This window comes from Manacus candei, unplaced genomic scaffold (assembly GCF_025592945.1).
Source record: "Manacus candei isolate 608988 ecotype Guabito, Panama unplaced genomic scaffold, ASM2559294v1 h1tg000024l, whole genome shotgun sequence".
Taxonomy (NCBI): Eukaryota; Metazoa; Chordata; class Aves; order Passeriformes; family Pipridae; genus Manacus; species Manacus candei.
The window spans coordinates 10358617-10372490 of record NW_026138072.1 but is presented as its reverse complement, the minus strand read 5'-3'; the positions used below and the strand labels follow the sequence as shown (position 1 = coordinate 10372490).

Here is a 13874-nt window from a genome sequence, read left to right as displayed (position 1 = left end):
CCCTTTGTCGATGGGCACAAGCCACTGCCAGCACAGGAGCGGAGGAGGGAAAGGGCGGCGTCCTCCCCAAAAAGTTCATCTGCAGGTGGATCAAGCCTCTCTGAAGCAAAATCTGAGCAGGTCCGGGCTGGGGGCAGAGCAGGGCACAGGCAAGCGGAGGCAAACCGGGACCAGAAACAGCCAGGTGACCACGCTGAAAACAAAGTGAACCTCGGACTCCTCCAACATACACCTTGCCTGAGTTAGGGCAGTAGTGAAGTGTCCGTTTTGGAGGAGAGGAAAAAAAAAAACCCTCCCCACCCTTCCCCACAGTCTTCAGAGGGCCATCATCTTGGAAAGTGGATCTACTAGCTAGTTCCTTTGTGTGTGTCAATTACCCTGGGCAAACACCTACCCCCCTCCCTTGTTCAACATTTTTCTTTTACACAAATGCACTGGAAAGAAAAGTTCCCTGCTTGGTGTTTTAGAACAAGTAAATCTATGACACCTCCAGATACAACAAACCCAGTTCCCTGTTCTCTTGAAGCCTCAACTTGGGTGAGACAAATTACTTCTCATGAACTCAGAATGTGTAACACATACACAGGGTTGTTTATCTTATCAACAAAATAGCACAGAAAATGCAGCAGGAAAAATCCCCGATTCAGGGATTCGGGTATTTGTTACTATGTACATTTTCTTAATAGGAATTCTCCCCAATTTGTATGCAAGTAGCTATTTCCTAACTTCTGATGTAGTTTACTTCTGAGTCATTAGGCTGTTCAACATGATTAAGCTTTTCAACTGTGTGTAATTTTACAGAAAAATTTGTTGTTAATTTGCCAAATAAAGTATTTTATCAGATTTAGAACTGAGTTTTCTTATTATAATTCAGTTCTCTTTGATAAAATAGTGTGACCTCATAGCTTTATCACAGCAGGTCATGACGTGTTCCAGAGCTGCCATATGAGTTACAGATTACTGAGTACTGCCTCTGTATGTCTTACTGCTGGGCAAGGAGGAGTGTAGAAGTTTTTAATGAAAAGGTAGGTGTGTAATTGTGCTGGTTTAAGAGTTAACCAGCAGGGGAAATGAACTCAACTCAAAAGAGAGACCACAAGTCAGAATAACAATTTAATAAAACAACACAACAAGTATGATTATACAGACAAGCAACTGGCTTCAATCCACAAAAACCCAAATGTACAACCCAGTACCCTGGGATATGAACAAAACGGTGTTCCATGGGCCCCCCTGAGTCCAAAGTAAAGGGAGAGTGAAAAAACCTGCTGGTGGGAAAGCTGTTGCAGTCCGGTCAAAATGGTGATTGCAGTCCAGTCGAGGGTGGTGGTCTCAGTCTGGCCGAGAGTGGTGAGCTGCAGTCCTCCTCTGGATCCCACGGGTGGTAAAAAGGTTCCAAAACTCCAAGTTTATATATTCTCCAGTTCAGGCAGGAATGCTCAGTCCTTCCCTCAGAGCAGGGAATTCCATAAAAGGGTATGAGGACAGGAACATATACAGGCCTCTACTGCTAACAATTTCTGGGAAATGGCGTGGAAGGCTATAGAATATACAGTTTTGGGTTACACCCATACCATGATGAACTGGTCTCAGCTGTCCTAACTAGGACAGTAATTGAATTATAAACAACGACGAGCATAACTAGAAAAAATTTCTATAAAGTATAGAATTGCACGTTGCTAATTTTCATTTTATAACAGTGACATATGTGTCACACTGGGTGAAGGGAGAAAGCCATTGTGCTTTTTGATGTCTCTCAAAATCCTTAAAATGCGTACACCATTGCCATCATAATTTGAAAAATATTTAAGAAACGTATTAAAGAAATGCTGTTAGCCATTCTGGCAAGGTTAGTATAGTGTAATAAGATTTTATCGTTTTGGGAGGACTGAGGAGGAATGTTTCCTAAACAGGAAGCCCTGTACTTGTGTTTTGAGTGTATTTGGCTTATTTCTTGTGAGCCAATTTATAATTACAGAATGACGGAATCATTTGGGTTGGAAAAAAACTCTGAGATCATTGAGTCAAACCTTTAACTGATCATCATCTTGTCAACTAGACCATGGCACTAAGTGCCACACGTCCTGTCATTTCTTGAACCCTTCCCACCCAACTTGGTGTTGCCTTCGAATTTACTGAGGGTATATCTGGTCCCCTCATCCAGATCACCAGTAAAGTTTAACTAAATAGGACTGGACCCATTACTGAGCCCCGGGGAAAACCACTAGTGACCAGCTGCCAACTAGATGTGTCACCATGCACCGCTCTCTGGACCTCGCCACCCAGACAGTTCTTAATCCGATTCTTAGCCATGAAGGCTGCACCTGTCCAAGCCGTGGGCTGCCAACTTTTCCAGGAGAATGATGTGGGAGATGGTGTTAAAGGCTTTGCTGAAGTGCAGGTAGACAACATCCACAGCCTTCCCCTCATCCACTAAGTGGGTCACCCGATCTTAAAAGATCAGGTTGCTCAGGCAGGACCTGCCCTTCCTAAAACCAAGGGTATTATCCCTTGGTTTTCCTGTGTGTGCTGCACGATTACACTCAAGATGATGTGTTCCATAACCTTGCCAGGCACTGAGGTCAGGCTGACAGGCCTATAGTTCCCCAGATCCTCCTCCTGGCCCTTCTTGTGGATTGACATCACATTTGCCAACATCTATTTGTCTGAGATGTCCTCATTTGGCAAGGACTGATGATAAATGATGGAGACTTCCACCAACTCCCTCAGTACCCTAAATTACCAAGCTTACAATAACTATCATCATTGTCTATCAAAAAGTTCACAAAGATACACATATTTAAAAAAAACCTACTATGCACACGGGTGGTGGACAAAACTTGCAGCAAATCCTTACAAAAATGTTGTCACTTCACTTGGATGAGAAAAGTTTCTAAATTAGTAATTAAAAAATGGGGGAAATAAAAAAAAATTGGCACAAGTTCATGCCAATACAGATTTTTTTTAAAGGAAAAAAGGGATAAAGCAAATAGATTTGGCTAGGAAACAAAACTATTAAAATGAGATCTGCTTTTATTCAGGTATGTACAAGATCCTAACATCATGCTAGTCATCTGTTCTCTTGATGTCTGCTTTTAGTTCACAACTTAGCAAGGCTAATTTTTGGGGAAAATGGGAATTTCACTTTATAGAGAAAAGGGTAGGGTAAAGACAAACATCTTAGGAAAATTGGTCACTTGGTATTGAATGTTCAGTTCATAATTCCTCCAACTTGTTCCTTTTCATCTAAACAGTTTCTTGTGATTATTTTGAGTTCTTTATAAAATTTAGAACAGTCAATATTCACTTGCTGTTGCTTCACTTTTCTGGGTGGAATAGAGTAGAAATTAAGTACATTTAGGACTTAAATACGTATTATTTTGGAGAAGTTGTATACCATGACTTTATCCTTCAACAGAATAAATATAATTTAGGCAACATTCATCTGGGACATATTTGAAAAACAGCTGCACCCTTTTAACTGCAATTTATTAGCTTTCATTACATGAAAAGAATACTACTTAATGGAGATAACCCATTAAAATAGCTTCAAATAGCCCTTAGTTTAATACTGCACAATGTTTCTGAAATGCATTTTTTGGAGAACGGTGCTCTTATTGTTAAAGGGGAAAAAAGCTACTAATCAGGCTATTTTCAGTTACAATATGTCAGAGATTGAAATAGTTGATGTTTTATGCATTCTTGGGTTTTTGACACACCTGCTGGGGAGTCCTCCTAAAAAACAACAACGGACCTTGGGTTTTGACACCTCTGCTGGGCGATTAGTTACGCTGTCCTGAAAACAACAACTGACCTTGGGTTTTTGACACACCTGCTGGGGAGTCCTCCTAAAAAACAACAACGGACCTCGGGCTTTGACACCTCTGCTGGGCGATTAGTTACGCTGTCCTGAAAACAACAACTGACCTTGGGTTTTTGACACACCTGCTGGGCGATTAGTTACCTCTGATAGCCCATGAGGAGTCAACCTTGCAGGCTCTTGCCTATTGACACCCCTGCTGGGCGAACAACAACTGAAAAGACAATGTGCCTCTGGAGGACTAAGTCCAAAAAAGGGAGGCAACCCCTCATGCCAGGGAGGCGCCAGAGCATATAAACTTACTGGTGACTTTGGGAATTGGGGAGTTTCTCCTTCTCCCCCACCGCCTGCAAATCGGGACCATCGCCCTCAAGCATCGCTGGATCCAGTGGGCGGTGACTGTATACTCTCAGCTTCTCTCTTCCCCTTACTCTCATCTTGGTTTTTCCTATTCCCTAAACAGTTTCTCCCCCCCCCAAAGGGGGTTCTTTTCTTTCCTCTTACTCTCCCTGGCTCTTATCCTGCCTTTCTCTCCCCTATGCATTTTTCTCCTCCCCAGAAAGCTTATGACAGCACCCAAAGGTGTTAGTTTACCTATTGATTATGACAGCACCCAAAAATGTTAACCTATCTGTTGATACAAAACTGTTAAAATAAATCTTATTAACTTACCTGTTGATACAAAACTGTTGAAATAAATCTTATATATTTTCATACACCGATTATTTAGCGTCGCTTCGCTTTAATCCACCCCAAAGGAATTTTTGATAAAACCTGAGTTACCCCCCCCCCTCTCTTTTTCTGGGGCGGGTCGTAACATTTTTGGCGTCACGGACAGGATCCTTTGGATGTGGTGGAGTAATCGGTGTAGTCTAAAACTGGTACCGAGGGCGAGTCAAATGGTGACTGTTCCCTCGCAGTAAAATTATAGTAAGAATTTTTCTCCTCTCGGTGTGACCCGGGCACATCAGACCTGTTGAAAGGTTTCCTGGTGTGGCCTGGACCTGTTGAAAGGTTCTCCGGTACCTGGACCTGTTGAAAGGTTTTCCAGGAGAGAGTCAAACCAGCCCTCAGAGGGTTAAGGGGGAGAAAGACATTAACCTAAGCTGGGTTAATGACTAAGGCGAAGGGGATGACACCCCGGGTTGAGTTATATGGGGATTATTCCCTCCTGATAGCTATCCTTGGTTTAGAACTGTTTTTTTTGGGTGCTGTCTTAGGCTTGTTCCTTAGAGCAGTGCAAAGGCAAAAATTAGCTATTCAAAAATCTGTAAGTGAAGTGACAAAATCTTTCCAAGAGTCAATGAGAACTTTGCAGGACCAGCTAGGAAAAGAGGCTATTCAAAAATCTACCGGTGAGGTGATAAGGTCTCTTCAAGAGACAATGAAGGCATTACAGGAGCAATTAGAAAAAGAACGCCTGCAGTTAACTGCTGAACGCCAGGCACTGGAGAAAGAGAGAGAGATTAACTCATTGCTTAGGTCAGCCCTTGAAGATGAGGAGGAACAAAATGAAAGGCTTAAAAGGATACTGGAAATGAAAAATTGTGAATTGCGAGACATTCATTCAAAATACCCTAAACCGGCAGATGTTAACAAATCCCTGTACCCCTCTGGGGAATTAGAAGAGTTGAAGCAAAGTTACCCGGAGGACGGGGTAATACATATGCGTCCCCTCATTAAAACTGAAACCACTGGCCTGGGGGCAGATCGGCAAACTACCACACGAACTACCCCGTACACGGGGGAAGCACTGGCCAGAATTCAGGAGAAATACAGCCGTAAGGCCAGCGAATCAGAGACTGAATATGTGTGGAGGGTGTCCCTTTCTGGGGGAGACCGAATTTTATTAAGTGAAGATGAGGCCAGAGGATTTTGGGGCCCAGGGGTCTTCCTGACCACAAATGATAACCGAGCCCCGTGGTCCCTGACCCAGAGAGCTGCCTACTGGGCAGGTGGGTTAGACCCTATAGAAAGGGGAGATCCTTACACGATTAAAACACCCACAATTGGCCACATTGTAAAAAGTGTACAAAAAACCGCATGTCTCCAGTTAATGCATACAAAATTATTAGACCCACAACGAAATTCCCCAATGGAACTCGAGGCAGATCCACAGAGATTTCCAGTTTTAATTCGAGGCCTGCCTGATGCACTAAAAGTTTATGCTAAACAATTACAGGAGCGCATAAAGGCAACCCCCAGACCTAGAGGAAGGGGTGCTCCATCAGGAATAACCTGGTTGGAAATAGCCCAAGAATTAATAGCTACTGGTCAGCAGCTGGGGCTCCCTGGTACCAATGGCCAGAGAATACACTGCAGGAGGGCAGGGAAAGTCCAAAAACCTGCCTCGCCAGGTATTTGTCAACAAAATGTGTCATCTAGCGGAAGAAAGAGATACAGTCTGTGGAGAGAAGGTGTTGCAAAAGGAATTCCTCTAGAAGTGATGGATAAATTACCCACTGCTAATTTAGAATACTTGATAAAGCACTGGGATAAGATCAAAGAGCACAAGGCACCCCCTAAGGGCAGCCCCTCTAAGGAGTCCAACACTGTGATCCCCTCAACCTCTCCAGAAACCGGACTAACCAGTTTGACCAGTTCTGAGTCAAGGAACTGGACTTACTGCCCTCAAGTAAATAAGCCAAAAAATAGCCAGTGGGTTTATGAGAGAAAGCTTACAGAAAACAACCAGGGAGATTTGGTAATCACTTTTCCTCTTGGCCCTTTTAAATCTTTAGTTACATCCATGGTAGACACGGGTGCACAGGTCTCAGCACTCCAAACTGAAGCTGCTACCCAGTGTGGTATTAAGCCAGACAAAAAGGAAATATGGGTAACTGATGCCTTTGGCAAATCCCAACCCCAATACACTGCTCGAGTGAAATGCTGGTTACCTGGAGATGAGACAGCCCCAGAAACTACCATGATTGTGGGGCCACTACCAGCTAACATCCTGGGGTTAGATTTATTAAAGGGTCGAGCCTGGAGAGATGCCAGAGGGAGAGAATGGGTGTTTGGTCTCCCATCCCTCTCTGTCCGTCTGAGTTTATTTGTTTTTTGGAGAAAACATGTTCCAAACTTCTCTATTATTATTGCCCTAGTAACATTATGCCAGATAAGAAAAGGAGTTGGATAAATAGATAGTTCCTTCTTTTTAATAATGGGTCCGTAGTGGGCCAGATTTGTTCTTTTGCAGGAACCTGCCAGCAGATGAGATCAAACTGCATGAAACCAATGGAGCTTCAATTACAGCAAGAGGCAGAAGAGATAACTGCCCCCACAACTGCTTCTATTATCAACTTACAAGTACTCCATGAGAAAACGAAATAGCAACAGGACTGAAGACTTATACTGTTCTTAATGTTTTTATCTTAATAACTTTGTAATATGCATGCCTATATGTATTTTTGTCTCAGTAAGTCTGCAATATGTAAAAGTTTGCCACAAACATTGTGTTTGTGCTCCCTCTACTCCCAGAATTACTTGTGTTATCAGCTTATTAATAATTGTTAACTTATCTGGGTTTTGTTTTTTTTTTTTTATGAACAATTCACTGATAAGATTGTGTAAGACGAGCCATTTTATGTACTGCTAGTTTCGTTTTGCCAAGTTTGTTTTATTATTTTGTTGGGGGGCAGGTTAGTTTGGGAGAAGCTTTTGAATGTGAGCAACTTACTGGTAAAATTGTATAAGATGTACTATTAATTTGATTTTTGTCAAGTTCATTTTGTCCTTTTAAATATCTCTTTCGATTGAGAAACTCAACCAAATATAACCTGGGAGTTAGTACAAGTATTTATGCATATTTAGAATTATATGAATATGCATTATATACATTAGCCTTCTGCCTTGAAAGGCATTGAATTTTAATTTTGGTTAAATTTAACAAAAACGGAACTAAATTTAGGCCTAAAAGAAAACAAAAGAAAACCTTTTACCAGCTCCCAAGTAACTCAGTGTTTTTTGATGTATAATTTCAAATATTTGTATGTATGTTTGTAACCTCATTAATGTTAAGAAATTTGACTGTAGTCATTGAGATCCTATTACATCCCCTTTGACTACTCACGGGGTGGAGAAAGTAACTAGTGCAAATTAGCTTACTATGTTATTATACAATTAGCTAGTTTTTTTTTTGAAGGGGGGGAGAATTGTAATGCATTAGGGCAATCTCTTCCTTTTCTTCACTCTTCTGTCTCCCTGTCCACTATACGAAAAGCACCGCCCACAAAGAAGATTCACAGAGAACGACAAAAGAAGAAAAACTATTGAATGCATAAATCACGGGGTGGTGTCAGAGATTGAAATAGTTGATGTTTTATGCATTCTTGGGTTTTTGACACACCTGCTGGGGAGTCCTCCTAAAAAACAACAACGGACCTTGGGTTTTGACACCTCTGCTGGGCGATTAGTTACGCTGTCCTGAAAACAACAACTGACCTTGGGTTTTTGACACACCTGCTGGGGAGTCCTCCTAAAAAACAACAACGGACCTCGGGCTTTGACACCTCTGCTGGGCGATTAGTTACGCTGTCCTGAAAACAACAACTGACCTTGGGTTTTTGACACACCTGCTGGGCGATTAGTTACCTCTGATAGCCCATGAGGAGTCAACCTTGCAGGCTCTTGCCTATTGACACCCCTGCTGGGCGAACAACAACTGAAAAGACAATGTGCCTCTGGAGGACTAAGTCCAAAAAAGGGAGGCAACCCCTCATGCCAGGGAGGCGCCAGAGCATATAAACTTACTGGTGACTTTGGGAATTGGGGAGTTTCTCCTTCTCCCCCACCGCCTGCAAATCGGGACCATCGCCCTCAAGCATCGCTGGATCCAGTGGGCGGTGACTGTATACTCTCAGCTTCTCTCTTCCCCTTACTCTCATCTTGGTTTTTCCTATTCCCTAAACAGTTTCTCCCCCCCCCAAAGGGGGTTCTTTTCTTTCCTCTTACTCTCCCTGGCTCTTATCCTGCCTTTCTCTCCCCTATGCATTTTTCTCCTCCCCAGAAAGCTTATGACAGCACCCAAAGGTGTTAGTTTACCTATTGATTATGACAGCACCCAAAAATGTTAACCTATCTGTTGATACAAAACTGTTAAAATAAATCTTATTAACTTACCTGTTGATACAAAACTGCTGAAATAAATCTTATATATTTTCATACACCGATTATTTAGCGTCGCTTCGCTTTAATCCACCCCAAAGGAATTTTTGATAAAACCTGAGTTACCCCCCCCCCTCTCTTTTTCTGGGGCGGGTCGTAACACAATATATGTGAAAAAACTTGAAACGGAGGAGGTGCTCTTTTAAAAGCTTGATTCTAAATAATGTTTTAATCTCTAATTAGTATAAACAAAAGCATGGCCTCTGTGTTCTTATCCTGGCTTTTCACTTGTGTCACCAAGATACTGATTCTTCGAGGTAGAAACACCATTATCTTGAACGAGATAAAATTATTAATTTCAATAATGTAGGTTAAATATGTACTTATGTGACATTCAAAATTAATACTGTGGTATTACTTCAAAATATGAAATGTTAACTACTGCTTTATTGAAGCCTTTGCCTAGAATTTTGCTACCATCAAAGTCAGTGGTAATTTTAATATGAAAGTTCTTCAGAAAAAAGAGTCAACTTACATTTTAACTTTCAGACCTATTCAGTACTTGCTTATTGTGTTTAATGCATAGGACACAGAGATGCTCAGAATTATTGAAAAATCAAGTAACTAGAGGTTATACATCATACAGTGGAAATAATAATGGTGGGTTATTTAATACAGTCAAATCCTGTTACCTTATTTCTGTAGACAGACCCAATGAAATCCTAAATCAATTGGAAAAGTCATTGTACCTTCCTTTCCTAGAAGAGATAATACATAAAAATAGACAAGCCCATACACTTTCTACTAGTTTTCATCGTGTTACTGCAAATAATAATGACCAGATGTTGCCATGCACTTCTGTATAATGCTTCCATTCTTTTAATTTGGCTGCTTAAAATGTTTCATATTGTGAATATGCAGCTGAAAGATATTTAAGATTTTGAAATAAGGACTGTTCATTAAAACTGTGCTTGTACTGAGGAATTCTCACTGTGTTTGCGAACTGATTGTACAAATACTCCTTTGTTTAGAAGAACATACATTAGAGTTGGGTTTTTATTACTAATATTAGATGGCCATTTGCTTTCTTGTTTTTAAATATTGGGCTCACTGCATCAGAAGCTTTCTGGATCAAATGTGTATTAATCAGACTTAAACCTATTCTGTGAAAATTTTGATTTTGGCTTTCTGCCTGATCCTTTGGTTCAGATTGATATTGGCCACACTGGGTTTTAGTATAAGGTTAAGTATTTGTACATCTTCATGCAGTGACACAAAAATGTGTAATAGTAAGAAATTAAGTATGTTTCCATATTTTTCTTTATTATTTGCATAATTAGCAATCTGAGTGTGTACTATAGACACAAAAGTATCTTGTATTCTCATGTATCATGGCTGGGCTTCGCGAACAAAGATTCAGGAAGGCTCTATCCACGTTTGTTACAAGCACGCTGGTGGCTAAGAAGGCCAACACAAGATAGACATATCCAATTGCAAAAGGCACAGCAGAAAGACTCCTTAGGTGGTATATTCTGCAAGACATGGTTCTTTCTGCGTTGTCTTTTCTCCTCAAGGGTGATCCTGCGTGTGTTCTCAAAGGCATCAGCAATGTTATAGATGGTGTGTCTCCAGACCTCCCAATTGGAGGCCACAGTAGACCAGTTGTGGTGATCAATATGGTCAAGGCTGAGATGTTGTTTCAGGGAGTCCTTGTATCTTCTCTTTGGGGCTCCTCTCTTGCAGCAGCCAGTGGCAAGTTCACCATAAAGCAAGATCTTAGGGAGGCGGTGGTCCTTCATCCTTGAGACGTGCCCTGCCCAGCGCAGCTGTGTTCTCAGCAACATGGCCTCAATACTTGTGACTGCTGCTTGTTCTAGAACAGATGTATTGGTCACATAATCTGACCAGGGGATGTTTAGGATTGTATGGAGACAGCGTTGATGGAAGCGTTCTAGGAGACGCAGGTGGTGGCGGTAGATGACCCATGATTCAGATCCATATAAGAGAGTAGACAGCACTATGGCTCTGTAAACACTGATCTTTGTGCTTTTCTTCAAGTGTTTATTTCGCCAAACTCTTTTATGGAGTTTTCCAAAAGCTCTATATGCCTTTGCTAACCTGTTGTCTATCTCTCCGTCAATCTTACCATCCGAGGAGATGAGGCTACCTAGGTAATTAAACTGCTGGACTGATTTGAGCTCTGATTTGCCAATGGTGATATGGGGATGATGGAAGACTTCCTGAGGTGCAGGTTGATAGAGAATTTCTGTCTTCTTTAAGCTGACTTCCAGCCCAAAGAGCTCAGCAGCGTCTGCAAAGCAGGATGTTAAACACTGCAGAGCTGCTTCTGTGTGGGCAACAAGGGCGGTATTGTCAGCATAAAGCAGCTCCTGGACAAGATGGTTTAAGGTCTTGGTGTAGGCCTTCAGTCGCCTTAGGTTCTACTGCTAGAAGAAATGAGCACATTTTAAGTGCCTGCCAAAATACATTTTAAACTTTTGGTCTCTATGCTGGTTTAAAGTAAACTAGGGGTAGAAATGAACCCAACTTGAGAGAGACTAAAAGTCATAGTTAAAATTTACTAAAAATATTACAATAAATACAATGATACAGAGAAAACTGGTTTTAACTCCCAAAGACAGATGTTTAATCCATCACCCTGGGACAAGAACAGAATGGTGTTCATTAGTCCCCGTGCTGAGCACCACGTGGCCCCCTGGATGCAAAACAAAAAGAAAAGAAACCTGTTGGCCTCGCCGATGGTCGCAGTTCTGTCAAAGTAAAGATCGCAGTCTTGTTGAGAGTGGCGGTCGCAGTCCTGTTGAAGTTATGGTCCTCCTCTGGATCCGATGAATGGTACCAATGTCCCAAACCCCAAAGATTATATGTGCTTGGGTTCAGATGGGAATGCCCAGTACCTCCCCCAGGGCGGGGAGTTTCACAATGGGTAATTTAACTCTGTGAGTCATGGGATATTTTTGAGATCTTTGATGGTCTAGGTCATTGCAGGTGACTATTATGCCAGTCCAGTATGGCCCCTTAGCAGAGATGACCCCTCAGGCTAGGTGTGAAGGTGCTAATGCCTCCCTGGAGGAGAGTTATCACAGCTGAGTCATTGTGTGAAGACAAAGAAAATGCTCCTCACAGGATTCTTTAACACCCAGCTTGTAGCCTGAGGTGTCAGGTGTACCCTGGGCAGCTGCTGCAAATGATCCATTATTAACAGTCCATCAGAAATGACAGAGAAAGTGTAGAGTACACAGTTTTGGTTATACCCACATAGTGATAAACTGTTCCTGGCCCCTGTAATTAGGACAGTCTCATAGATCATCCCATTAGGCAAGAAAGGAGAGGTGGTGGTGTGGTTCTGTACATTAGGGAATGTTTCAGTTGTATAGAGATCAAGGATAGTGATAAGTTTGAGTGCCTATAGGTAAGAATCAGAGGGAAGGCCAACAAGGCAGATGTCCTGGTGGGATTCTGTTATAGACCACCCAACTAGAATGCAAAGGCAGACAAAGCATTCTACAAGTAGCTGGCAGATGTCTCATGATCACTGGCCCTTGTTCTTGTGGGAGATTTTAACTTGCCAGATGTCTGCTGTAAACTCAACACAGTAGAGAGGAGGCAGTCTAGGAGGTTCCTAGAGTGTTACCTTCCTAGAAGGTAACATCCTGGCAGAGCAGGTGTGTGAAGCAGCAAGGGAAGATGCCCCACTGGACCTGCTGTTTGTGAACAGAAAAGGACTGGTGGGTGATGTGGGGGTTGGAGGTTGTCTTGGGCATAGTGACCATGAAGTGATAGTTTTCAATTCTTGGTGAAAGAAGAAAGGACGTCAACAAAACCTGCACCAGGGACTACCAGAGGACAGACTTTGGCCCCTTCAGGGCACTGGTTCGAATAGTCCTTGGGGAAAGAGTCTTTAATAAGAAAGGAGTCAAGGAAGGCTGGATATACTTTAAGAAGGAAATACTAAAGGTGCAGGATCAGGCTGTCTCCATGTGCTGAAAGAAAGCCAGCAGGGAAAAAGACCAGCCTGTCTAAACAGGGAGCTTTCGCTGGGACTCAGGTTAAAAAAGAGAGGTTTTGACCTTTGGAAGAAGTACTCAGGAAGAATACAAGGGTATTGTTAAGTCATGTAGAGACAAAATTAGAAAGGCAAAAGCTTTGCTAGAACTCAATTTAGCCACTGCTGTGAAAGATAATTAAAAGAGTTTTTACAAATAAATTAACAACAAAAGGAGGGCCAAGGAAAATCTCCATACTTTATTGGATGCAGAGGGAAGCGGTGTAATTAGCAAAGCCAGCCGCTTTTGTCGGTTCGTCTGCCGATACTTTGTTGTTGGATTAAATGGTGGTTGTCGGTGCTCTTACCGGCCTCGGACCGCTCCGGCGTCGGAACGTACTGCCGCGTCCGTGCCGCGGGCGCCGGTGGGGGCTGCGCCGATATCCGGTGAATTACGGCGGCACCGGGGACTCCCGCGGCGGGGGCGGGGCGGAGAGCGCGCGGGGGATCCCCGGCCCCGCGCAGAACGTTCGGGATCGTTCCCGTGACGTCACGGGGGGGTCCGAAGGGTGGGGGGTGTTGCGCGGCCGTTCTCGCGAGGCTGGCGCGGGGGCGCGCGCGGGGGGCACTGCGGCGCTGAGGGGCGCCATCTTGAGCGAGCGGGGGGAGCGCGCTGTGCGTGTGCGCGCGTGCCTGTGAGTGTGTGCGCGCGCGCCGGTGCATGTGCGCGCGGCTGGCGAGCGGAGGGGGGAGCGACGACCGCCGGGGGTGCCCCGGAGGGAGCAACCAGGATACCCCTGGGATAACCTTCGGATACCACCAGGATACCCCCGGGACGTCCCCGGGATACGGGCACAGCCGCCGCGGAGCAGCCGAGCCGCCCCGCTTTGCTCAGTCCCTCCCCCGCCGCGCCGCCGGGCCCGCCCTCGGCGAGGGCGGAGG

The 13874-nt window shown here is 43.5% G+C and overlaps 3 protein-coding genes across 3 annotated transcripts in view; 2 read left to right on the top strand and 1 right to left on the bottom strand.

Moving 5' to 3' along the window:
• Positions 1-4031: 4031 nt before the first annotated feature.
• LOC127471415 (uncharacterized) lies at positions 4032-7725 on the top strand. The gene is made up of 2 exons (XM_051788296.1): positions 4032-5099; positions 5181-7725. Exons 1-2 carry the CDS (start codon positions 4935-4937, stop codon positions 6957-6959), a joined length of 1944 nt encoding a protein of 647 aa, XP_051644256.1. The 5' UTR covers positions 4032-4934; the 3' UTR covers positions 6960-7725.
• A 2128-nt stretch (positions 7726-9853) lies between these two features.
• LOC127471434 (uncharacterized) lies at positions 9854-13852 on the bottom strand. The gene is made up of 2 exons (XM_051788334.1): positions 13301-13852; positions 9854-11370 (listed from the first exon to the last, which is right to left on the bottom strand). Exons 1-2 carry the CDS (start codon positions 13653-13655, stop codon positions 11300-11302), a joined length of 426 nt encoding a protein of 141 aa, XP_051644294.1. The 5' UTR covers positions 13656-13852; the 3' UTR covers positions 9854-11299.
• Positions 13538-13874, top strand: part of GPBP1 (GC-rich promoter binding protein 1) — a 44932-nt gene continuing 44595 nt past the window's right edge. The window contains exon 1 of the mRNA XM_051788306.1: positions 13538-13627. The gene's annotated coding sequence lies outside the window, so the exon portion shown is untranslated. The remainder of the gene's footprint in view (positions 13628-13874) is intronic.

What these genes read in the sequence shown, in the direction of transcription:
- LOC127471434 (XM_051788334.1), bottom strand. Translation starts at nt 13,655, where the DNA reads ATGCACCGGCGCGCGCGCACACACTCACAGGCACGCGCGCACACGCAC. An exon ending in GCCGGAGCGGTCCGAGGCCG is followed by an intron (nt 11,371 to 13,300) that starts GTAAGAGCACCG and finishes TTCTTCTAGCAG; the next exon opens with TAGAACCTAAGGCGACTGAA.
- LOC127471415 (XM_051788296.1), top strand. Translation starts at nt 4,935, where the DNA reads ATGACTAAGGCGAAGGGGATGACACCCCGGGTTGAGTTATATGGGGAT. An exon ending in TTCAAAAATCTGTAAGTGAA is followed by an intron (nt 5,100 to 5,180) that starts GTGACAAAATCT and finishes TCTACCGGTGAG; the next exon opens with GTGATAAGGTCTCTTCAAGA.